Below are 27,616 nucleotides of genomic sequence, written 5' to 3'. Positions count from 1 at the left end.
AAACTGAAATCAATCCATTGAAATTAATTGTTGTAAACATCATAATTGCATATTTATCAATGCTGCTGATACATTTTTTTATTAAGAAAGGTTTTATGCCCAAGTCTATTTCCCTATTACTTTTACAAACATTAGATTAATCAAAAAAGAGAAAAAAAGAGTACAAATATAAAATATATTTATTTTGGTCTTTTCGAAATAGCGAGAAAGCAAGCAGTATTAATGCTACCAATAATTTAAAATTTACTTTTGGAAATGAAATAAATTCATCGATAGAAAATATCAAGATCATAAATTTTTGAATTAGATATCTGAAGAGCCTTAGTGCCTAGACACTTCTGCTCAGTTTTAAGTAATTTGTAGCACAGGGAAAAACAGTAGCAATGTAACGTTGGTGTGCAAGTTGAGTCGAAGGATTGTTATATGCTCTTAAAGGGTAAATTGAAGCAATTCTTTAGGTGCAATTTAATTTTTATTAGAAGCTATGGAAGTGGCAAAGTTCATTTAGTAATAGAGTGAGGAAAGGCGCATTTTCCATTAAAGTGGACTTAGTTCATTTGTTCCTTGACTGGGGGATTTTCATGAGTTTTGAGTGGATTAAAAAATTTTCTTGAAAGTTCTTTGATGAAATCATCGAGTTTTGGAGTTTAAGATCTCTAAGCAAAATATCATTCCGGATAAACCAGGGAGCATTGATAAGGATGCGAAGTATTTTATTTTGTCAGACTTCAATTTTGTTTTCGTTTGTTTTAGCAGCGTTTCCTCAAATTTGTGCAACATAAGATATATGCCTGTGAATTTCTGTGAGGACAGATCTTGAAATTTGTTTGTAATAACATTTTATTCTTTAGTGAAAGGGAGGGATATACGCCAGTGAATGGGATAATGAGATTAACTTTATCCCAGAATTTCTTTTTACTATTGCTGACATGGCTTTTAAAAGTGAATTTATTGTCTAGGGTTAGTACAAGGTACTTCACTTATTTTTCACTGACATAAAATAGTCAAAGAATGCGGGAATCAAATACGTTTTTATGTACCTATATTTTAATAATCCAAAATAAACTTTCTGTCTGATAAATTGCAATAATTTACCAACAATTATAACATTTTAAGTTAATAGATCTTCTAAAGAAAAAAATAAATGCATATAAATTTAATATAGCATACCGACTACTGAAACATATGTTGAACCAGATGCGGTTAGTCCATCAGGATTCTTCGCTATGCAGGTATATTCCCCTTCGTCTGCAGCCTTTTGAACATCTTGTAACGTCAAGTAACCAGTACTGCTTATTTTATGCCTGTGATCCAAGGGAAGAATTATACCACCTGCAATAGAATATGGAATTCAGTTTAAAACCTTGATATAATTTGAAAATATTCTTGATAAAACAATAATGTTTTTATTTTTGCTTCTCTAAGATCTGTAGCAAGACTATTGTCAATCTGAACTAATACTAATAAGACGTAGAAAGATACTCAGTGTTTGATAATGCTATTGGATTTGATTAAAGAGAAATTGCTTAAAAATATATCTTGTACAATAAACTTCTTCATATTAAACAAATATTGCCTCATACCTCTCTTTTTGTAGCCAGTGATGTTAATTATGATCATTAATTATCAATATTGCAACCAATGACTTTGTACTTATTATTACCTTAATGTGTACAAAAACCTCCTTCAAATAACAAACAATACTTCATGTAATATCTCCTGTAACACAGACATTACATCATTAATTAGTGATATGACCGCTCATAGTTTTAGGCGTAAGGTCATATTAGGGTGTAGAAAAAAAACCTCTTCGAATAGCAAGAAATAATTCATGTAATTCCTTCTGTACCACGGATATTATACCATTAATTAGTGGTATGATAGCTCATAGTTTTAGTCGTAATGCCATGTTAAGTTGCATTGACAGTGGTGGTTTTTATAAGCACGGTATACATTTTGTGTCCGAAGAATTGTTTCCTCGCCATGAGGCTTTGTGCTTATTATCAAGTTCAGGTGTAGAAAAAAAAATCCCTCTTCCAATAACAAACAATATTTCATGTAACCTTTTCTGTACGACGGATATTGCATCATTAATTAGTGGTATGACCATTCATAGCTTTAGGAGTAAGGTCATATTAGATTTCCATTGACAATGATGGTTTTATAAGCATGGTATAGATTTTGTATCCATTAAGAATTGTTTTCCCGCCCTGAGGTTTTGTGCTTATTATCAAGTTAAGGTGTAGAAAAAAAACCCTCTTCCAATAACAAGCATTATTTCATGTAACCTCTTCTGTACCAAGTGTACTGCATCATTAATTAGCGGTATGACAACTCATAGTTTTAGACGTAATGTCATATTAAGTTGTCATTGACAATTGTGGTTTTTACAAGCATGGTATACATTTTGTATCTGATGAATTGTTCTCTCACCATGATGTTTAGAAAAAGTTGTACCTCAAAAGCATTAAAATTTTACTTCTCCATTGAGTTGGTTGATATAGGGAAGTTTAATTGTCCTGCCGATAACTTTAATTTAATTATTTGATTTATGGTACTAAACAAAAAGGTGTCAATTTATATTTCGCTAAGTATTATTTTAAGGAAAACCTGATTGCTGGATTCTCATTAAGATGTAAAAAAAAATATTTTGAAAAGGGTTTTCAACAACATAATGTCTTAGTCAATACAAAATCCGGAGTCAACACAAAATTTTATTTATTTTACTAAGGTAGTGTTTATTTTATATATTGTTTCCTGTTTAGTCATATTCACTATGATACATCATGTACCTTTAATCTTTTTAAAGCTCACTAAAGGAATTAAACACCAGAGAAACGAGAGAAGTTAATGTATATCATCTACACAATAACAGATTTTCATTTATTATTCATAAAAGCACACGAAAATGCAGTTCAGATCTGATATTATAGGATAGAAAGCAATTTTTAAATGCTTCATCTTCTTTTATATCATCTGCATCAGTCTTATATTCCGCATTTAATGGTAAAAATTCCAAGTTCCTCTTTAACATAATGAGTCTACCTCCATTTAATGGATGCCAAGTTAAAAAGGGAAGATGGAACTATGTTTTCATAGACTGGCTCATGATCAGCGAGTGTTTAGTTAAAAATTCCTGCCATAGATGATGTTTGGAATATTAATTTTATTGTTTCGTTGACTAACCAATTTCTTAAGACCTTATGGACGGTGGAGCAAGTTATTGTAAAACCTATGCAACACGCTATTGTAGGGATCGTGAAATTAAACTATTGTGTGAAAAGTAGACACTAGCTGTTGAGCGGGCTGTGAAACTGAACTGGTTTTGATCTACTGAAATGAATTACTATGTGGATTGTGGGAATACAATTTGTGTAAAGTATATCGACTTCAGTACGTAAAGAGCTAAAAATCATTTTTTTAGATTATACGTGAAAATTTTTATTGTTTTAGAAAAATAAATCCTTTTCTCGAATTTCAAATATATGATTTCAAACCATTTTAAATAATGGAAATCAGATCTTAAAACAAACAAACTAATTCAATCAATTTATGATTCATGAAAAGAACAGAAGTGTAGGCCAGCGTCCTGGCATAGGATTAGCACATCTTATCCGTGATCAGGACGGCCCGGTTTCGAGTATGGCTGTTCTTCTTCTGTGTTCTGTATGTGAGGGGTGTGAATATGCCGCCCCCCCCCCCCCAGTATGAAATGGTTATGCAAGCGAATGTGAAACATGAAGTAGCTAAGTCGTACTCTTGGTCCTGGTTGTAGCTGCTGAAAAAACAAGAGACGCTCACTTGGTTTAAATCGCTGACAGATTACTGTCAGTAGGCTTGTAAAGTCACATAAATCGCAACTCAACAACAAAAGATTTATAGTGGCAGAATCTCGGATCCGGAAACGTAGGGATGCTGATTATGTATATGACGCTATGAATAACTTTTTGTTTTTAAAGGCCTCATACAATTTAAATAAAATAAAGCCTTCTCCCACTTATCTGAATGTTTGAAGAGAAGATTATTGTCTTAGAAGTCATTTTGTTATCCTACCAAACTGAAAACGGAAAATTGTGTCAAAAATAATCCCTGTCTGACTTCAGAAACAGGAATATTGAGCTAATTAAACTATATTAAATATGCAGTTAACTTGTGATTGAAGAATTGAACGAAAATATTTGGTCATAAAAAACGAATCATTCCGAAACCCTTTTAAGATCTTCATGAAAGTTTTAAAATGTTTCTTTGTGTGCTGTTTTAGAGTGATTAATAGATAATTCTATAGCGAATCATTATTTTTAACCAAGGGTTAATCTCCAATATTTTAGATTTGATCCAACCTTTCATTACCATTGGCTTAATATTCTCCCCCTCCATCTCGTTCTTAATCCTCGTCTATTGGAATTGAACTTTTTTTAGAAAATGCTGAAACTGAACACAAGTTCAGCTAGAGCAGCATTCTAATCTCTTAAAAGATGAGTCATCGACTTCCTTCCATTAGCGCCTTCGACGTCAATGAAGCGAGACTCCTGAGCCACGCATTCCAACCCTTTAATTATGCCACTTCTAATCAGCTTAAACTCCGAGTCTCCGAGGCCCCCGGGAAAGAGGCTTAAGTTAATTTATTGCTTGTAACAGCTTAATGGAGAACCTCAAAAGACGAAAGAGAAATTCAATGCAAGGCCTTCAAGATCGGGTTAATTAAAATTTTACACTATTTCCTCAATTAAAGTACGGAGTCTGAAATTGAAGTTCCGAGAAAGGACTGGCTGTGGGAAGAATAGTTTATTCGTTTAGGGAATAGCTTATTTATTTCGTGGAATAGTTTATTAGTTTAAAGAATAGTTTATAGCGTCATTTAAAATTTTGTTCCTTTGGGTATTGAAGTGGATGAAAAGGAGTAAATAAAGAAAATGAAATAAAATGTTAACGAATTTCTTCATTGTTATTACATAAATTTTAAAATTCTTCAATCAATAATATTTTGTTTAGAGACTCAACAATAAAGTAGTATTGTCAAAATATTTATTAATGTATATTCGGAGTCCCAATGGAATATTTTCCATTGTAAATAAATTTTTAAACATTATTGATTATTTAGCCTCAAGAATTGTTAGATTAGATTCAGTAAATTGTAACATTTGGTTAATTAAAATTCCCGGGAAAAGATCATTCAATTTAATTAAATTCACCAGTATTGCGAATAGAAATCCTGTTATTTCAACTGAATTTCGTAATGAGTATTTGAATAAAGCATAAATAAATAATTTAAAACTATATATTATTATGTTTCAAAGAAACCCAAATTGATTTTTTTCGCATTAATATTCTTCTAAGTTGCTTTTAAAGCATGAATTATTTCCTCTAAGGAATTAAATTCAATTCCGAGTAATTATATTTGAAAGCAAGTGAAGGTTTCATAAATTAGTAATGAACAGTCCTTCTTTTATTAAATATTAATTAAGAATATTACACAAAAAATATTGTAAAATAATAAGACATTTGGCTTATTTTATTCATCTGTCAATATTAATGGACTATTGCCGCATTACATTATTCAATGTATTAAAAATTCTAATGAAGAAATCTTGATTTAAAGCATTTTAACTAAAAATTTAAATTAGAATGAATTTTAGAATAAAAATAAGTTTGAAATTATCACTGACATTTAGATTAATTATTGATTATTATTATTTGCATCAATACTTATCAAACTCATATTTGAATTCCCATAAATGTAAACTAATTAACGTTTTTGTATTCTAACATACAAAGAATTGTTTGATTAGGAATTTCTCTTCTCTAGATGGCGCTGTTCAGCGTCTTTTAGAATTTGCCCATTTTTTTTAAAATAGATGCCAACAAGGGTGGCAGGTACATGTGTGACAGGCTTGAATGCAGAAACGAATGGAAGAAAGACGCAATAATTTGCAACCAAAACACTTTTTTGATTGAAAAAAAAATGTATATAATTTTATGAAGACATATTTAGTAAGAACAAATAATTGGAAAAACAATTTGGAATGTACACATTATTGAACCATATTTGCAATATTGTGAAACTCATTTTTTTTTTGTTTTTTTGTTTTTGGTTTTAGGAGGCCTCATCGTTGAATATTCATTTCTATGTCACATCTCGATTGAAATATTTCAAAGAAATGATTGTCAGTAAACCAATACACACGCACCAACCGTTATTTTTTGCCTTTTCTACTTAAAACGTGTCTACATTCTGTAGATTAGTTATTCTTCGCTTTTTCTTATTCAACAAATTCTTACTTCTAATTTCGGTTTCTTAAAACCTCGGTGGAAAAATTTTAAAACGTATTCCTTTTCTCTCCTAAAAGCCATCGTTTGTAAAAGGATAAATCAATACAATCAAATTATTGCTAATAGATTACAATTAAATTATTGCAAATAGACAATTTACAATCAAATTATTGAAAGTAGAAATTGATACGGTCTATACTCAAATTTAATCAAAATTATTCTTTTTTTATTGCATTCATTCGAAAACAATTTTTTGGAGCTGCTTATTTTCGGGCTGATATGTCGTCACTGATTATATTTTTACATTATATTAAATCAGTTAATTCTTTGCAACAATTTTAGCCAAAAGCCTCATGTATCAGTACGACATGTTCCTTGTTCGTCACTGAACGCTTTGGGATTTTTTTTTTTAACTAAATCAAATATTTCGTATTTAATCTTATTTTAGCATTATGTCGGATTCTGTTCTGTATTTTATGTAATAATCGACTGCTTTAGATTGCTTGCTTTTATCTTCGATGTCATTCAAGTTTTGTTATGCGCTGGTAAATATGCCACTATTTTTTCTTCTTACAGTTGTAGATGGGTTAATGCATGGATCAAAAATTAAGATTTAAATTTAACTTTTTATCAGAGAAAGAAAATCCATGTTTTCAAAACATTCCTGAACTTCATTGATTCTGCATAAACACAGAACATGAAAAACGCACATCCCAGAAACAAAAAATGCATAGGCATAGAACATAAAGTCTTCTTCGAAGTAACATTTCGTAGCTTCGCATTTTTGTAATAGTTCATAAAAAAATGTAAATCCAGATAATTAGCTACCTTTTGTGCTATATTCTCTTGTGTTTTCGTCATTGCACTTCTTCGGAACTTGAGAATCGTCAACCTTTAAAGAAATTCTATATCTGGGATGACTATCATTTTAAGCAAGATCAGGAGAATAAGTTCGTTGTGGAAGAGATGCGATGTGGTAATTTCACAAAAAATCTGGCATCAAGAAAGGCTAACGAATGTATGCCATTTTATAACGGGGCTCCTGAGATTTGACCTTCTATAAATATCTGGAAGTTTTTTATATCTAGAATCAAGAAATACACCTATGCATTAGATGGTGCACTTGATCAAGATGAAGCGAATTTTAACAAGTCAATCACAAGATAAACTTCGCTTCATTACATTCAAACTTCATTTACATTTGAGAATAATTCAAAAATTTTCAGAAATTTTTGACAAAGTATGATCAATTAGTCTCAAACTCTATATAAAAACAAAATAAATTAATGTTATACAAGATCTTTTCAGTTTACAATCATATTCTTTAAGCTTTATATACATTACCAAGGATGTAACTAATAACTTCTTCAGTTTTGATTAACATATTGTACATCAGTTTTACAGCAATACACTAAATGTTTCAATTTCCTACTAATTCCAATTAATCAACCAGCGTCACCTCATCAACTCAGAAATCATAAAGCCGGGATAGCCTGATTGGTAGGGCGTTAGATCCGCTACACTTGGGCTGTGATTTCGAACCCGCCGGCCGAAGACTCTCTTTGTGTGTGGTGGTTGGCGCACGCATAAATCTATCGGGGTTACAAAGTCCTCCATGTCGAGAGTACCACTGGAGGAACTGTATCAAAGGCATCGTTCTCTGGTTAAGGTCTAAATTACGATCTCTGGTTGAATGAAGGAAATACATGAATGAAGCCAGTCCCGTAAAAAGGGTTGTGACGCGTGAGTAGCTAAGACGTACTCTTGGCCCTAGATGGCGCTATTGAAAAACAAGAGACGCACAAAATCTCGGCTTAAATTCGCTAATGGTCAACGGGCTTGGCTATGACAAGTACCATCAGAAACAAAAACAACTCAGAAATCAGCAGTACTGCAAGAAATGTTTTTCAAACGATTCAGTTTTAAAGAAGGTTAAGTAATTAAAAGTTTTAAATAGCCTAAGATTTTTAATTTCCCAATTAAATATTAAATTTATTGTATTTCAAAACTAATAAATAACTAGCATATGATACAAATCCCTAGCAATTTGATCAATAAAAAGTATGTAAATAATGGAATAAGGATTTAACTGATAAAAGCATCCTCCATCCCCAACCCACAGACATTTTTCTTTGTTTACGCCATTCTATAATGCTATTCCAAAAATGGTCATCAAATGGAATTATAGTCAATGCTCTGTAAAATTCATTTTTTACATATAATAAATAATTACTCCTTTTAAAAATGCTCATTTGAATAATATTATAAAAACAATACCCTTGAACAATTTTTTTTCGAAGATTAGCAAAACTCACAAAAGAAAATGAATATCCATAAACCAAATGTATTTCAGACTAAATAGCGATAATTGAAACCAAAACTTAACCAATGCGAGGAAGGAGAAATTTGAGAGAACGAGGGTAAATTTTTGAAAGGAGTGTAAACAAGAAATAATTAGTTTATTTGTTTCCAAGGAGACGGCTTGTCTGTATGAAGTTTAAACTCCTCAGAACTAAAAGGATTGCTTTCGCCCAAAATCAGTCAATCAGTTCTGTACGCTTCCACGAGATACTTGCGAACCAGCCCTGATTTGCATTTCTTCCCCCCTTTTTTTTTGTGTGTGTGTGTGTGTTTCTATTGCTTTTCCCCTGTATTTGATAGTCATCGTATTCTCGCAATGTAGAAACAAGCAAAATAGTTTTAAAAAACGAGGAGAAATGTAAGAGTGGAAAATCGATTAGGCAAAAAACTAGAGAAAATTAATAATGTAAAGTAAGCAACTTCGACACAAAAAATGGAACATCAAAAAAAAATAATAATAATTTTAGGAGATACTGAAGCTCTATAGTTCTTATGGAAAAGCCTCCTATGAAATCAACTACTTATTTCTGTACGATTTTCATTTTTTTTTCTTTTTTAGTTATTTTTGCGTTAAATGAAAACTGTGTGTCGTGTAGTTCGACGTCTTAAAGCGAAATCATGTTACAGAAATATTAATTATCTTATTGAAATAAAGTCCTCATTAAATGCATTTGCCATAGATTTTGTAAATACTTGCGATCATACGTATTTTCATCCAAAATTTTAAAAAACACGTTTTTTATTTGTAAATTAAAAATAAAGGTGTTTTCTTAACATAGTTTTTCTACATTTTAGAATGTAATTCTTAATTACTTTAATTTGTGATACCCTAAATTCAGATTTCCCCTCAATTTGATATTTATTGGCATAGCGGACATGGGATCTTAGTTTATCTTTATTAATCGAATAATTAATAATTAGTACTGAAAATAGTAATATAGTTTATTTTCCTAAATATTACGATAATTTATAAAAAATAAAACTGAAGGATACAATTCAGTGATTAAAAAATTCGATAATAAAAATTGCACATTTTAAAACACTCAACATCTCAAGCTAAATAAAATTTTTTGGTTAGGAAAAGCAATCATTTTAGTTTTCTGTAGTAACAGACTAAATAACATCCAAGGAAAAGTACCAATTAAATGATATTATTAAAAGTAAACTAACATTAAAAATACCATTCATTCATAAATTCTTATTACTATAAAATTTTTACCTATTTGTTGTAAAAACAGTATCTGCTTATTTTCAAAACTTATATGAATGGTATTTTTTTATAATCTGAAAGATTAAATTCACTTATTTTTTGCATTTTTATTTAACTTAATTTTCATTACCCTTACAAAAAGTGAAAATTTGTAATCTATTTCTTTGTCACTTTCGTATGCACTAGAATTTTGAAATATTGTACATATCTATATTTCTGGTGAAAATTTATAATTTCAATAATTTTACAATTTATTTCTGTATTATTCGAGTAATTTATTTAAATTTTGTTTTCACACTTTGGATGCCACAGTTGATAAATTAAGAAAAAAATAATTTTATGAATTTTTAATATTTATAATAATAAGTTGAAAATTATAAATTAAAAAGGAAAATGATTCAAATAAGATTTCATTTGTTTAGTTTTTCCAAAAGAAAAAAGTAAATGAAGAATGTTTTTAAGAATTGTTTTTATTTTCTTTTATTCTTTTATTTTATGTTATACAATTATTTATTTTTTTCAATATGGAGAATTTTCAATTTCTAGTAGCATTAAATTGACGAATTTTCAATTAAATTAGTGTCAGGAATTCAAAGGTATCTAAAATATCTTGCGAATTGAGAAATTTAATTTACAAATTAAATGCGCAACATACAGAGAAAAAACACCAGATCCAATTACTTATTTCAATAAAGGATTTCAAAATTAGAGCTTCAGTTTCGTGTTTACGGTGCCTGGTTTCAAAATTTTCATTAATGGTGCCGAGATTTTCTTGCTGTAAGGAATCTAACATTTTTGCTCGGAGAATTTTACTTCGAACTAATTTTTTCGTTATTAAAAAAATAAATAAATTCAATACTCTGTAACAGAAATTTGTTTCCTGAAAAACATTTCAGATTACCAAATTTAATTATCTTTGAGAATGCGACTAGCTTTTTTTAAATATTTATTTCAAATAATTGTTCTTTGTTTTATTTTTCAAAAATGTCGGAGATTATTAAAAACGAATAGGTAGTCAAATGTTTACATTAGTGTAAATAAAATAAGGAATAACAAAATTTTGTGAGAAAAAATTATATGCATTTTATGTTAATTTAGGCAAGTGGGTCTAAAGGAAAATTAACATAGTACGAACAGCAATAAATACATAGAAATATACAGGATGCAAAATGATTATCTAATGATTTGTGTTTTTAGAGATAGGTGCAAAATCAATCAATTTCGAATTTTTTTTAGGAAACCATCGTAAGCTATAGATAGTGTAGAAACAGGGTCGATTACGAAGATTATCTACGAAAATTTAAGGTTAGTTTTGCACAATTAGCTAATTTGATTTATTGGTATATGGCATGCAATAGCAATATACAGTTGAAAAGACAAGTTGATTTCAAACATATTTAATTTTTGATATTTCACATTTCGAAGCATTTTAAATAACAATACGTATTATTGAAATATAGAGTCTGAAGCCTAATTTGAATACATTAGACTCTGAAGCGTGACGTGAACCTACTGTTATGAAATTTCCGGGTTCGTTTGGATAGTGGGAGTTATATGGTGTGAAGAACGCTCAATCACCAGGCGGCAGCAGAAAATAAAACAACGACGTTTATTTACACGAAGACACACAGGACAGCACAAAGACGACAACTATATACAGCACAGAAGACGATTATCTTCAGCCGAGACGTGCAGCATACAACAGCAGCATACAAAAGATTCTATTACAGACAGTAGCACACAGCTTAGTTCAGCACTAGCTTCACTCAGTCGCTGCTCCGCTTATCTATGGAAGGCCAGTCCTTTACCGTCGGTTCCGACTACTCTTCGACTCCACTGGTTCGCAATTCAATTCACCACACCCCGGCAACTGCGGGTGCTTCCTTTTATAGGTCTCAGGAGGCGGGGCTAGAAGCCTCTCAACCAATCAGGAACGTTCGAGGCGTAACTCGGTTCCTACTGGACGGTTCGGGAAAATTAGATGTTTCGGGTATAATCTATTTTGACGCCAAAGTCGCCAAATTAGTCGCCAAATGGTCGCCAAGATCTGGGACCTTCTATGGAATCAACTATGCTGGAAAGCCGCGTCACAGAATCGTAACACTACGTAACAATTGACTCTTCAAGTTTTTACAGCACAACGAATAAAATCAAACTAGATCGATCATTCGATGTATTGCTTTTTAAGATAGGAATTTTCTGGAATTTTTTTAATAAAATTCTTAATTCTTGATTTCCATATTTTTATTTTGGAAACTCTATAGCTTACTTTTTAGTTAATTCTATTTCATTTTGTAAACGGAATTCATTCATTTTTCTTCTTCTTTTTCTAATTAAAAATGGATGACGATGCAAGAAATAAGCTATGGACAAATATTAGAAAGAAAAAAAAAGTGATTCCTTTGGAACTTTTCACCCGATAAAGCTTACAGATTGTTTCAACTTCTAATTTGTTTATTTATTTATTTACATTATTATCCATTATCCAATTTTCACGTTCTCATGTTCAAAGTATACAGAGCAATCGCCAAATGAATCCCCAAATGATCGCCAAATGAAAACGATAACTCACACACTTTAAGATAATAGAAGAAAATTTAATATATGGACTTTACATCAAATACGTAGATTTCTATGAAATTTTGAACGAAATCCGTTCAAACGAAGTATGTCTATCCAATTGCCCGAATATAATTTAATATGATAACTACAAAGCAAAGAGAGCTAGCTGGATAAAATTTTGAATACATGTTTAGCATCTAATTTGCAGATCCATATGAAATTTGGACTCGAATTTGGCAATGTCTTGTCTGTTTGACGTTGCGTATTTTCTCAGATATGTAAATGCGTTAATTCGAAACTGCACTAACGTAAATCAATTAAATTTGGAATGCGTTTTGTTTCAGTTGGGAAAAATACGTCGAAAATTCATATTCGATTTTCTGTTTGCTGGGTCGGCGATTAATTGCTAATGATAGCGTAAGATAATGAAAACATATATAATCGATCTTTAATAATCATTGTTTGCCTATGGCAAATAGTTAATACACAAGTGACGTTTTCCTTCCCATACTAAAAAGTATGCAACTCACATACGTGTAAAAAATCATGGCTTTCGTGGCCTTGATTAAAATTTACACTTTTATGTGGGAGGAGGAGAGAGTTTAGTTTAGTTACTTTAAAGCCCCGTTTTAAAGCAACACTAGGACTATTTTAGGACGGACGTCGTAATTTTGTACCGCGGTCAGATGATGAGGGTTACACCGGATCTGGCACCCCTCCCCTCTCCAAACTTCCACATCACACCACTGGGAGTACGTTTGGCCATGACCGATTTAGCGTGCATCAGACACACTTACACAACGGTTCTTCGATGGAATCAGGTCTCGGGTCTAATACCCTCCTGTTCCGAAACAACCAGCCCCCGAAAGAAGAGAGAAATACGACCTTTGTCACTATATATGCGAAAGAGTTCTGGATTGAACACTTCTATTTTCTATGTAATGCATTATGGCAAAATTTTTTTAGATTTATTGTATAAAAGAGCATGAAATTTTCTCATCCTTAAAGATATTCATTTTGATCACTATCGAAAAATAATACATTATAGCATTTCTTAAAAAATAAGGATTAAAAAAAGAGCAAATGTTTATTAAATATTAAAATACGATAATGTATGAATGATAATAGTAAATAAGATATTTAATATTCATTCTAAAATCAATGACTTCAAAGATAGAAATAATTGCATTGCTAAAAATGCAAATCAATTCATTTTTCTATTATTATTTTTCCTCATAAGTGATTTTGAAATACATATTTCACAATACTCTTATTTCTGTCTGAGTACAATAATTTTAAACTCTCTCTACCATTGATATTTTTCAAGTATTAGACTCAATCAGGTTAATGCACTTTTTAAGATACTACCATTACTAAGAAATTTCATGGTACAGATGTAACTAATTTCATAATTTTGTTTGACTTTTTGTTTATTTTGGGTTAAACTTCAAAACCTCGCACATGACATTAATTTGATAGTGCTTATTTTCTATATTAAGATTTTTCTTGCATGACTAATAATGTATTTGTCTTAGAATGAGTTTTATTAAATTTATTTATAATCCCTAAGCAATTTGATCTTTCTGATGTGAATATATATATATTTTAAAGAAATGAAAATTAGGTAAATATAAATAACGTTATGCGAAGTACTTTTACGTGCAAATAAGCATAAAATTAATAAATATTTAGTATTTTGTAAAGTATTGAAAGTCTATACGCTTTGGTGAGATAGCGACAGAAACTAAATTTAGTTGGTGTCGAGTGGTAACGTGGAGAAAGAAGCGTGGAACGGAATGAGGAGGTGTGCGGGAAAAAGAAACACCGGAAGGAATTGCTTATTAAATTTAAAATGTTTGATGTTTAAACGTTAGTCTTTGTAAAGTTGTGTAATGTAGTGATCGTCCCTATGTGTCAAAAAAGAAATAAACCAATTCGGTTTAAAAATCGGCCTATTTCTTTGGAATAATCCAACGGTACCATATTACAATATAAACGATACATAATTTAATGAGGTACATTATTAGATGTGAAATTTATCTATACTAAAAATAAGCATTAATTTGAGTGTGTACATCTGTATTTGTACTTGAATGTTTGTTGACATTAGATCTAGAGTATCAAGTTTGGTGTAGACGTATTTTGGTGAGTGGAAGTATGAACTTCTTAGCAATTTATGATGCTATTCTCAAAATTTTAATTAATTAAAAATTAAATGAAATTTTAATGTTTATTTCCAGTAATTTTCGAAAATATAGTGCAAAAATAAATTTCTAAATATCTTGAAATTAAATTAAAATTATCTTTTTACTAATATCTATTTTATTAATGCACAATTTATATAGCTTTTAAAATAATTTAGTAATTTTTGTTGGCTTTAAATTACTTTTCAGCCTATTTTAGAACAATATATTTAACTATTGTAGAGAAACTGGATTCGTGTTTATTTTTGCTACAAATATTTTATCCTAATTTTTTTTTTCCAACCTTGACGTGAAATTATGAAAATATGGCTAATTTTGATGAAAACATTTCTATTTAAATATGTTTTGAAAAATATTTGAAATTTTGTTTTATTTATAGTAAAAGTTTAAATTTGGAATTAAATAATAGGAAAAAAAACTTTTAAGACTTCTTTATTTTTAAATATTTTTAATAAGGAAGTGAAGTTAAAATCATTTCCATTTCAAGTTAAAGCTCAAATACTTGAGAACGTTTAACATTAGAGAGATGCGTAACATTATTGAGAGAAATGTGTAAAGCTTCTAAAATAGTACGTGTAAAATGTCGATCATTATATGAAATTTTAGTCTATTTTACAGAGGAAACCATTAAGAATAAAATACATAAATAATTTAATTAAAATTTGTATTATTCATTATTTAAAAATCCTGAAGTATGATGTACCATCTAGTGCTAAAGGCGGCTGATAGTTAAATATAATCATTAATTTTTATCAGTAAAATTCCTTATTAAACTAAATTATAAATTAGCAAAACAAACACCTCCGTTCATTTAAAAATATATATATACAGTACATTCCCGAGTATCCGGCCTAATGTACCGAAAGGGTGGCCGAATACGAAAAAATTCGGATAAACCGGTGTTCTATGAACTCATTTCTTTGTCCACCAATACCAGAAGACAAATTTTCTATGCCAAAAACTCACTATTATAATAGATATTTGCCTTATGCTTATTATTAAGTACTCTATTTATCTCAAGCCAAGTAGAATGTGAACGCGACCACGGCCCAGTAGATCCTTGTCGGTAATGTGTCAAGTTAAAATAAAAGGTTTTGTACTGGTTTTTTATATGTTTATATACTGCACTGCACGTTTCAAGAATTTATTGAAGAAATAATGCCGAAATTAAATACAAGAAATATAAACAAAACATTTACGTATATTACCCAATTCTTAAGAAAATTGACTCAAACCCCTTTTATTTTTCACTGATAAATGATTACACAGATATGGAAAGGTAACCCTAAGATAAGAGTCAAAACTTTAATTTTTGAAAAAGTCCTTAATGGATGACTGCTTCAACAATTTAACTCTCTCATTTATTTACGATAAAAGAAAACTAGGCCGGATATTCGCTATCCGGATACTGAAGAGTGTATTGTATAAACCTAATTTTGTTTTTTCATCTGTTTAACAACTTTTAGATGAATTGTAATAGATCCTATAAAAGATAATTTCAAGATAATACTTCATTCATACTTAATAAATGAAAGTCAAAGGGACACTATTTTACTCTACCATAAATATTGTTACGAAATTTCCGGGGTTCGTTTGGATAGTGGGGGTTGTATGGTGTGAAGAATGCTCAATCAGCAGGCGGCAGTATAAAATAAAGCAACGACATTTATTTACACGAAGACACACAGGACAACACAAAGACGACAACTTTATACAGCACAGAAGACGATTATCTTCAGCCGAGACGTGCAGCATACAACAGACTCTACTGAAGACAGTAGAACACAGCTTAGTTCAGCACTCACTTGACTCCGTCGCTGCTCCTCTAATATCTGGAAGGCCAGTTCTTCTTGTCGATTCTGACTACTCTGCCCTAGCAGCTGCTGCCGCTTCCTTTTATAGGTCTCAGGAGGCGGGGCTAGACGCCTCTCAACCAAGCAGGAACGTTCGAGGCGTATCTTCGTTCCTATTGGACAGATCGGGAAAATTCTCGATGTTCGGGTATAATCTATTTTGGCGCCAAAGTCGCCTAGTCGCCAAATGGTTGCCAAGTTTTTCGCCAAGCTCCGGGACCCTCCGATGCGACACCGGACTCCGTCCAATACCGATGACTGTAAAACATTCTTTCCGATGGTGGAACCAACTATGCTGGGAAGCAGCGTTACAGATTCGTAACAATATTCTTCAAATAGAAATCTGGCGACTTAGACAATGTAGATGTATGAGCGGAAACAGCACAATATAGAGGTAGGGAATAAAATGATTTAGAAACTTTTTTCAGTATACAATTAATTATTCCGAATTTAATTTTAAAACTGAAAGCACAAGAAGTTGAAAAAAATGCCGTAGTTCAAATTCATTGCATATATTTAAAACAGACATTTTTTATCACATAATAAGCAGCTGTTGATAATATAAAGTTTCAAAACTGCCTTTGAAGTTTAATTATTTTAATATATTTATAAAGCTCTCAGTGGTTAAATAATTTGCTACCTTTGGGTTAAATATACCGCTTTGTTGCTATTGAACAGAACCCGCTTTTGGAATCAAGTTAACCACCTTTCCTTTCCTTATGTAACTCTTCTTTGTTTACATTATTCTCCTAGATGAGCTCGACATATTCGTTACTAATATATTCTAAATTAACCTCTGGTTATGTTTTAACAACTTAAATTCAATTGCCTAAAATTCTAGACCAAATATTGTCTAAAATTATATTGATATAACAGAGTTAAATTATTTACAATGACACAGTTTCTGATTAACATCTTGTGGTGAAAGCTTATAAGTCAGTTAACAACTACGCTACACCAGCAATTGCTTTTGTATCATGGTCATGTTACTGGACTGCAACCCACAAGATCCCAGATTCTCTCCTCGCGCATCGCAAGTCCGCCACATTGGTGACCCGGACGTGATTTGAACACGCAGTTAACTGGCTTATAAGCTTTCACCACAATCTAAACAGTACTTTTCACCCATATTCGATAGCATGCAATTATTTCATCTTGCTTACTTTGCCGGGTTTTTTATTCTGAATATATAATTTTACAGAATCCCCTTTATATATTCTCACCCTAAAGGAATAAAACCAAAGATTAAAAAAAAAATGGTATCTGATTTTTTTATATTATTATGCTCACACTTTATTGATATGCGACTTTTTTTTACTATAATTACACTTTATCGGTATGTGATTTTTTTTACTATAATTACACTTTCAACAAAATTTTAATTTAAATTATATGTTAAAAGGGCTATCAAAGCAGATGCGATTTCTTTTACTACATCATATGAAGCACAAAGCTCATACGCATGATTTTCAAAATAAAAATCTGAGCACTTGTGGCGCTCATAGTGTTAACCAAGGTTCATAAACTTTGTGCAAAGAAAGGGGGATAATAACTTTACTAGGGTGCTCGCGAAAACTTTTCGAAGATACCACCCCCACTGTTTTTTTACTCACATGATGGCCTCGGAATTAAATACGTACAAATAACTGTATCAGACTGTACCGTTATTAGATAAACTAGATATGAAATAATGAATATGCGTAAAAATTAAGAAAAGCGCGTACAGTTAAGAAGATGTGTATATTTCAAAGGAAACAAATGGTTTGAATTTTTCGATATCATTTCACAATATCATGTGATGACAATACCGAATGATAATGATTATGCACCAAAAGTAATTTATTATGAACTTGATGCTATTAATTGGGCAAATAATAACACTGAAAAGAGTAATTTTGATCGATTCGTACAAGGTACGTTTGATGATGATGATGATGTCATGTTACAATGGAAAAAGGGGTGAAATAGCTTCTGAGGTTAAAGACCCCTGACTGCCCGAAGACAGAAGTCTGACTTCATGCTCATATGAAGATGACATTCACACACTCGCTTGTACAACCCCTTTATACGGGGCTCTTTCACACACCTCCCAGATAGAACACAAAGTAAAGAACAACCATGCCCGAACCAGGACTTGAATCCGGGATGCCCATATCACAAGGAAGACACGCTAAACCTACTTTTGTTTGCAAATTCGTTTTTTTTTTCACCATCTTTTAAGTGATTTTATCAGTTATATGTATAAAATGTGATAAAATCTTGAGTGATATTTTTCTGTGATTTTTACTGTACTTACAAAACTAAACATAATGTAGGATTTTGACTGTAAAAATACTGATTTAGATATTAAGATAAAACATCATGTGTTTTAAGGGATCGTTCTTGTGAAAAAAGGTTATAGATATTTAATATAAAAAATTAGGTTAAACAATTTTATATCAATATATCATTTACCTTTCTGCCAGGTGATGCTTTTGATAGGATAGCCTCCAACAGGGCAGTTAAGCACTAACTCTTGCCCAGAAATAGCTGATATGTTTGGAAATGGCCTTATAAATGGAGGTCCATATACATTCAAACGTGCAGCATGCCACACTGCTCCCACATCATTGCTAATATCACAGCGATAGACACCACTGTCTTCAACACGAGCGTCTGTTATGTTGAGATAACTCGTAACATGGCCTTGATTGGAGACAAAATCGCCGATTCTGATTCGAGAATTCAGTGCTGTGCTTAGTTCCTGGTCGTAGAGTGTCCACACAACTCGTGGTGCAAAGTTGCCTGCTGACACACATTTCAGGCTGACCTTTTCACCTGAATGTACCGTTGTGTCAGGAAATGCTGATAGCAGGTATGGTGGTACATCTGAAAGAAGATATGTGGATTAATCTAAATTCCATGCAATTAATGCTCTGGTGAAACAAGGAAAAAAGTTTTATAATTTTAAAGAACTATAATTTTAATTAACTAAGAACTATGCAGTTTTCATAGATATAGACTTTATAAGTGGCACAATAAGAACTTTATATTATAATTAACACAGCAGTAAAGTATCAAATCTTTACTAGAAAAAGCCAATGTATTAGGAAATGAACTTATGAACGGTGGCCAATGCACATTATTTATAACTCTACTTAAAGACAAGCAGTTTCCATATTTGTAGACTTGAATATTGGATCTTAGGATCATGAACATTAGCTAATTCACATTCTGGGATTATGAACATTAGCTAATTCACATTCTGGGATTATGAACATTAGCTAATTCACATTCTGGGATCATGAACATTAGATAATTCACATTCGGATTGAATGGTTACAATATGTATGTATTAGGAAATGACTTCGTGAATGGTGGCTAATGCACGTTTTTTATAACTGTACCTAAAGGTGAGTAGTTTCCATATTTGTAGACTTGGACATTGGATCTTGGGAGCATGAACATTAGCTAATCCACATTCCGATTGAATAGTTACAATTTGTATGTATTAGGAAATGACTTCATGAATGGTGGTTAATGCATGTTTTTTTATAACTGTACCTAAATATGAGTAGTTTCCATAGTTGTAGACTTGGGCATTGGATCTATGATCATGAACATTAGTTAATTCACATTCGGATTGAATCATTACAATTTGTATGTATTAGGAAATAACTTCATGAATGGCGGTTAATGCATGTTTTTTTATAACTGTACCTAAAGATAAGTAGTTTCCATATTTGTAGACTTGAACATTGAATCTTGGGATCATGAACATTAGCTAATTCACATTCTGATTGAATGGTTACAATTTGTATGTATTATGAAATGACTTCGTGAACGGTGGTTAATGCACGTTTTTTATAACTGAACCTAAAGATGAGTAGTTTCCATAGTTGTAGCACATTGAATATTGGCACCATGGACATTGGTTAATTCACACTCGGAATGAATTGTTACAATTATACATCGTTACATTTATAAAAGTTAGCAAATAAGGGAGACATTCTTTAATAAACGAAGAGCCAATTTAATAAGAACATATTGGGTCATGCCTTTGTGCTATTATTCTGACTGAATTGTTACAATTTACACCATGCAGTGGAGCTGTTCTTACATATTTGTCACAATATGCACATGCATATTTGTCACAATTTCCATATTAAATCTAAAAGTTTCGGTATTCGGAGGGTCAATTAAACAAGAACTGTCTCAATCCTCTGCATGAAACTGACTGAATTGTTACAATTCTCATTATGTACTGATGTTTTTCTTAGTTTACCTATATGTTTGTTACAAATTTCAAGTTAAAAGCATCGGAATTTCAATTTTCAGAAAGCTTATTATATAAAAGAACCTCATTTAATAAGAAAGCTAAATTTTTGCATTACAGCTTTGATTAAAATATAATACTTATGCTTTTCTTAGTATACAAAATCATTTGTCACAAATTGTATTTTAAAGATAATTAATAGATAAGTTTAAATAAGAAATTATAGTTTAACTGTCAGGGATCAAAATGGTATTAATAGATATATAAGCTAATATTCCAAAAACGAGTGAATCTACTGAAGCTCAGAAAGAAAAAAGTGAATATTTGAAGTTCTACATCGTATATATGTTAGGTGTTAAATAAGTACCTAACATATCAGATATAAAAAACATTTTTAATTTTTCTGGTGCAGTTTTCAAAAAGTAAAATTTTTGCTTGTTTCCATAGTTTTTCCTCCAAACTTCTAAGAAATCCTTAAAAGTAATACATGATAAACAACGCTGTATTTTTTACGAGAAGATTACATAACTCTCTTTTTACACTTTGTTCTTTCATATTATGAAACAAGTCCGCAAAATGTAAAAATAATGAAGCGCACTGAATACATGTTCTTGTAATCTTATATAATAAATTCTTCAAAAATGTTTTTATATGTCATAATCATTCTTTTAAACTTACTCCTACCTAGTAATTAAGAGAGAGAAGTTTATTTTTCAAAACACCTGCTCGTCTAAACACACTCCCGAAATGAGGGCGGATTTTGGGAGTTCGGAAAAGGAATTTTGTTTATGGTGTGTCTTCAGACATTTTAATTAATTTTTTTTTCATATTTTGCAACAATTTAGATACAAGAAGCTTAATGAGATTTTGGCATGGTTAAAGTTGATGAAATCTCGGAGATGGGAAGCAATTTGAAGCTTTTCGAGAAAAAAAATATACTATATTTAAAGCAGAGAAAATCTGGGCAAAATAAAAATTTAACCGATAATTATCGAATGTTTATAATATTTATATCTTGTTTAACTTTATAAAATATAGAGGGTCTTATAAATGATTATCCCAATTTTTAGGGAAATATATCGGGAAACAAAACATGCAACCTTGTCAGTAAAAAAGTAATAAACTTGCAACCTAGTTAATAAAAAAATAATAAACATCCCAACCTAGTTAATAAGAAAAGTTTAATTTCAACACAGCTATACGTGTTCAGCTAAAGAAAAAAAATTAACCGTCACGTTATTCACGTATATCTATAGCCTTCGAAATCTTCACACCAGACATGCAGAAAAAAGTTCTGAATGAATTATTGTACTGCCTTGGTATCTTTTGCATTTATAGAGGGCACACACTGAACTTTTATTAATGTATTGAATTTAGATTTTCAACTCTTATTTTTGATTTTTGATGAATAACAAAAATATATTTTGTTTTATTTGCTCATAATAGACCTGTCATTTGAGATATTTATTTATAAAAGCGTTATTTTTATGCATCAACTTGATAATCGGCTAAAAGCTTTTAGGTGAAAAATTAACTGTATTAAAAATGGCGAAACTCTGGAGTGAAAAAATTCAAGCAAAAAATTATCGGAATTTCATTACTCATATAAAGGATAATTCCTAAAATATATTATCATTGGTCAATTTAATGCCATACGCAATAATGTTAGTTCACGAAGCTGAACAGTTAACATATTTTACCTTGTTTATAGGAGATAGTTGATTGCTTCTGTAATAAAATCTTTTAATTATAAACGAGCAATTCTTTATATATATATATATATATAATGATAGTTTAAACTCCAATTTCAATTGAATTAATTTCCAAAGCTTTATCTTAAATTAGCCCACATTATCTACATTTTAAAATATTCTCTTATTTCCTGATTCCCATTCCACTTTTTCTACATAATTAATTCAAGAGAAGCTTTGTAATATGCTTTAGTCAGCAGTTCCCACAATCCGAATGAAAGGATAAAAATTGCTGATCTAAACAAATTCTTTTTTAAAAGATCCCTGTGTTTCCCTTGGTTATGACTGACATGTGTCAGAAATCCCTATCAGAATCTTAATAGTATATTAGCACTGTTAAAAATATTTTCTCTATCGATATCTCATGTTATATAAGACCAGGGATAATTTATTTCTGTTTTCTCTTGACTAATTTCTCGCTGTGAGCGGACGTGCTTTGTCCACGCCTCTTGTAAATAAATTATGCCTTCCTGGGATGGATCGAATTCATGTATTTAGGAAGCGGCTCTAACGATATTTTTCAAATTTTATATTTAGATAAGGTTTTCTTTTTAAGTTTATTTACAAAGGTATCTTTACAGCAGAAAAAAAAGATCATGTTTTTATAAGTAACTATTAGTACCTTTTTCTATCTACTCTCATGCTGACAATGTCATATAGCGCCATCTAGTAATTTTTTTTTGTACTTGCGTGTTCCCATGGGATAATGAACTACTGGTACTTCAAAATTTTGTGAGATGGCGCTGTATGAAATTATCTGAATATGAATACGTACAGCTCACAACCAACAACATCAATGCAATTATTGTGGTAATCAATTTGAAAAACTTGTTAAACAAGTACATAAAATATTTTTTTAGTTAAATGAGAAATTAATATGTAGGTGAGATTGAAAAATATTCATATGTAATCAATATGTGATTTCTATCTAAATATTTTTTTTTCCGAAACACCCGGTTTTACTAAAAAAAGAAATAAAAAAAAATAGCGAAATTGGTGTTCTAGGTACTACATATTAATTGGGGTGATGTCTTCATATTTGTGGCAGAGAAGTTCTTCTACAAACTTAATGTTATGAGAAACAGTATATCCTTCTTTATTCCTTAAGAGCCATTATTGGAGATTAGTTAAATCATTGGACATCTTGGTTTTTTAAAAAAATTAAATCGCAAACTACACACTGCTTGTTGCAGGATTCGGAGACTAGCACTTTTCAACGATTGGACTTCACTAAGGAGTGTTGCGCAAAAGGATGAGCAAATATTACTCCTGTAAATTTCACAATTAATCTGAATTCACTCCACCACAAAATGCAAATCACTCTTTTTTTATACATATATTATCTCACTTTTCGACGAAATAAACATGTCCCCGCTCTTGCACAAAAGCATGAATGGTTTCCTAATCTGAAAACAAAACCACTAACTTAATGTTCATGATATTTTTTCACCAAAAAAAGTATTTACTTTATGCAGTCGATTGTCATGTTACTATAGTGGCATTAAAAATTTAAGCAGCTGTCTACTCTATTTTATATTTATATATATTTATATATATATTTTCTCACTTTTCGACGAAATAAACATGTCCTCGCTCTTGCACAAAAAGCATGAATGGTTTCCTAATCTGAAAACAAAACCACTAACTTAATGTTCATGATATTTTTTCACCAAAAAAAGTATTTACTTTATGCAGTCGATTGTCATGTTACTATAGTGGCATTAAAAATTTAAGCAGCTGTCTACTCTATTTTATATTTATATATATTTTTATATATATTTTCTCACTTTTCGACGAAATAAACATGTCCTCGCTCTTGCACAAAAAGCATGAATGGTTTCCTAATCTGAAAACAAAACCACTAACTTAATGTTCATGATTTTTTTTCACCAAAAAAAGTATTTACTTTATGCAGTCGATTGTCATGTTACTATAGTGGCATTAAAAATTTAAGCAGCTGTCTACTCTATTTTATATTTATATATATTTATATATATATTTTCTCACTTTTCGACGAAATAAACATGTCCTCGCTCTTGCACAAAAAGCATGAATGGTTTCCTAATCTGAAAACAAAACCACTAACTTAATGTTCATGATATTTTTTCACCAAAAAAAGTATTTACTTTATGCAGTCGATTGTCATGTTACTATAGTGGCATTAAAAATTTAAGCAGCTGTCTACTCTATTTTATATTTATATTTATTTATATATATATATTCTCACTTTTCGACGAAATAAACATGTCCTTGCTCTTGCACAAAAAGCATGAATGGTTTCCTAATCTGAAAACAAAACCACTAACTTAATATTCATGATATTTTTTCACCAAAAAAAGTATTTACTTTATGCAGTCGATTGTCATGTTACTATAGTGGCATTAAAAATTCAAGCAGCTGTCTACTCTATTTTAGTTTTATCTTTGTCTTCCACGTTAAAAGTGTTTTCTCTTTCCAATTTCAAATTTTTTTTATATAAATTGCTATGATAACTAAGTTAAAAAAAAAAAAAAAAAAAAAAAAAAAAAACTTATTTTTTTCAGACTTTAGTAATGAAAGAAAATCAAAAGATTAAAAAAATGTAAATAGTTTGGATAGTTCGAGAAAAAATGAAAATAATTTGAATTTCATTGCAGCAATGAGACCCTCCATTGAAAACCAAGCAAAAATATTTCCAAAAATTGGAAAAAAAAACAACCGAAAACAAAAAATCCTACGAAAATTAAGTTAGTATCAATAAATCCTTTTTTAAAAATGATGTATCAATCAAATTTGTAACAAAACATTTTCGAAAGTTCGGGTGAAAAGCATTCAAAATTAAGCTTATGGACTTCCAGATTTTTTTTTATGTAATTAAAAATTTAGAAACAAATTCGGAGATAATATTCTCACTTTCTAAAGTATAAATGTGCTGAATCTGGAAGCTCTAGCTCCAAAGTTTTGTCCTGAACAACGCGGCACGCAAGCACGCATGCGTGTGCTCACATTCACTCACCCATCCGTACACATTTCCACGCATATCCCATGCCTAATTGAAATAGAATTGTAAAATCATTGAGTGATTTGAGTATTAAACTCAGATGAAATGCAATTCATTTTATCTGGATTCCTTTAACTAGATACGTTACTCAGATATATTTCTCAAACAGAAAATGTTTCTTAGGGTAAATAATTTTATTTGAAAAGTTTTAAGCATTTCTTAATGCCGCTTAATAACAAAATAAAAAATAAATTGTGAACTGTTATATATATATATATATATATGCATTAGGAAAAATCTTGTTATGTTGTAAAATTTAAGTAACATAAGACCGATTTATATGCGGTATTGATTTGGGCTGCATCTCTTTAAATGAATATTGTAGTTGAAGCCAGCATAACTACTTGCAAAAATATTTCCAAATACTTTCTTACTGATGTATAATTATAACTTTTGAATAACTTTGAAATTGGTAAGTGACAACTTTTCCTCTTTTATATCAAAAATATGCCGAACGCCATTCAGAAACCTTTAATAATATTCTTGCAATAATTTCATCACGATGTAACATTAAACTAACATACCACCAATTTTTATTTCAGCTGTGCCTTGGGCTCCATCAGCGTCGTTATAAGCAAAACACTGATACATTCCTTTGTCCTCACGCCTCACTGACGTAATATGTAGAACGTCCCTAGACAGCAATTGGACTCTCGAGTTCGCCGCCAAGTGCCTCTGGTCTTTCCTCCAAGTAACAGTATGCACAGGATGGCCACTCACTGAGCAATTCAGAACAGCAGTTTCGCCGATATTCAGAGTTTGGTGCTCAGGGATCACTGTTACTTTCAAAGGAGCTGCAAGTAATGCAAGAGTTAGGTAAGGAATTATTAAGAGGAATACAATTCATTTTAACTGTAATTTATTAAATAAACTCTTTTTCACTAAAATTCAGAATTTGATTCTCAGGGATTACTGTTACTTCCAACGGAGTTACAAGTAATGTAAGAGTAAGGTAAGGTAAGGTATTATATGGCAAAGTACAATTCATTTTAATCGCAATTAATCAAATAAATACTTTTCACCGATGCTCAGAGTTTGAAGTTTAAGAATTACTGTTGTTTCATCAGATTGCAAGTAATGCAAGAGTTAGGCAAAGAATTATTAAGAGAAACATAATTCATTTTAATTGCAATTTATTAAATAAACTCTTTTTCTCCAATATTCAGAGTTTGATATTTAGGAATTACTGTTACTTACAAACGGAGTTACAAATACTGTAAGAGTAAGGTAAGGAATTATATGGAAAAATACAATTCATTTCAATTGCAGTTTATCAAATAAATATTTTTCACCAATGATCAGAGTTTGAAGTTTAAGAATTACAATTGCTTTCATCAGATTTTGCAAGTAATGCAGGATCTGATGGAAGGAATTATTAAGAGAAACATAATTCAGTTTAATTGCAATTTATTAAATAAACTCTTTTCCCCCAGTATTTAGAATTTGATGTTCAGGGATTATTGTTACTTCAAACGGAGTTACAAATAATGTAAGAGTAAGGTACGGAATTATATGGAAAAATACAATTCATTTCAATTGCAGTTTATCAAATAAATATTTTTCACCTATGCTCAGAATTTGAAGTTTAAGGGTTACTGTTACTTTCATAGGATTGTAAGTAATGCAAGATTTAGATAAGGAATAATAGGGAGGCAAATAATTAATTTTAATTGCAATTTATTAAATAAAATATTTTTTCACAGATGCTCAGAATTTTGAAGTTCAGTGATTACTGTTACTTTTAAGGAGTTACAAGTAAGGCAAATGTTAAGTAAGGATTTATATAGTGAAAAATAATTAGTTTAATTGCATTTATCAAGTAAAGACTTTTAACACCGACTTTCAGAGTTTTGGACTCTAGGATTATTGTAAGGATTTAGATATTAATTACATAGCGAAAAACAATTAAATTTAATCGCAATTTATAAATAAATAAAAATGAATAGGATATTTTGGACATTGTTTATCTCTGACATAAAATTTAAAATAAAGTAAATTGTAAGAGAAATTTGTACTTTATTTAAAAAATTCTTAAAATGAACAATTCAAATTATCTACTTCTAAATGTCAAAAATATATTAAAATAGGAAACCATTTATTTCGATAAATT

The 27,616-nt window shown here is 30.5% G+C and overlaps 1 protein-coding gene across 3 annotated transcripts in view; it reads right to left on the bottom strand.

Moving 5' to 3' along the window:
* Positions 1-27,616, bottom strand: part of LOC129957560 (cell adhesion molecule Dscam2-like) — a 317,574-nt gene that overhangs the window by 119,244 nt on the left and 170,714 nt on the right. For all 3 annotated transcript variants that reach the window (XM_056069919.1, XM_056069921.1, XM_056069920.1), the window contains exons 7-9: positions 26,031-26,300; positions 18,915-19,328; positions 1,171-1,332 (exon numbers count right to left, since the gene is read on the bottom strand). In XM_056069919.1, the coding sequence (XP_055925894.1) occupies positions 1,171-1,332; positions 18,915-19,328; positions 26,031-26,300 (846 nt within the window). The remainder of the gene's footprint in view (positions 1-1,170; positions 1,333-18,914; positions 19,329-26,030; positions 26,301-27,616) is intronic.

The sequence above is a fragment of the Argiope bruennichi genome, chromosome 11 (assembly GCF_947563725.1).
Source record: "Argiope bruennichi chromosome 11, qqArgBrue1.1, whole genome shotgun sequence".
In the NCBI taxonomy this organism is placed as follows: Eukaryota; Metazoa; Arthropoda; class Arachnida; order Araneae; family Araneidae; genus Argiope; species Argiope bruennichi.
The sequence above is the reverse complement of the archived record's forward strand: the minus strand, read 5'-3'. Positions and strand labels throughout refer to the sequence as shown.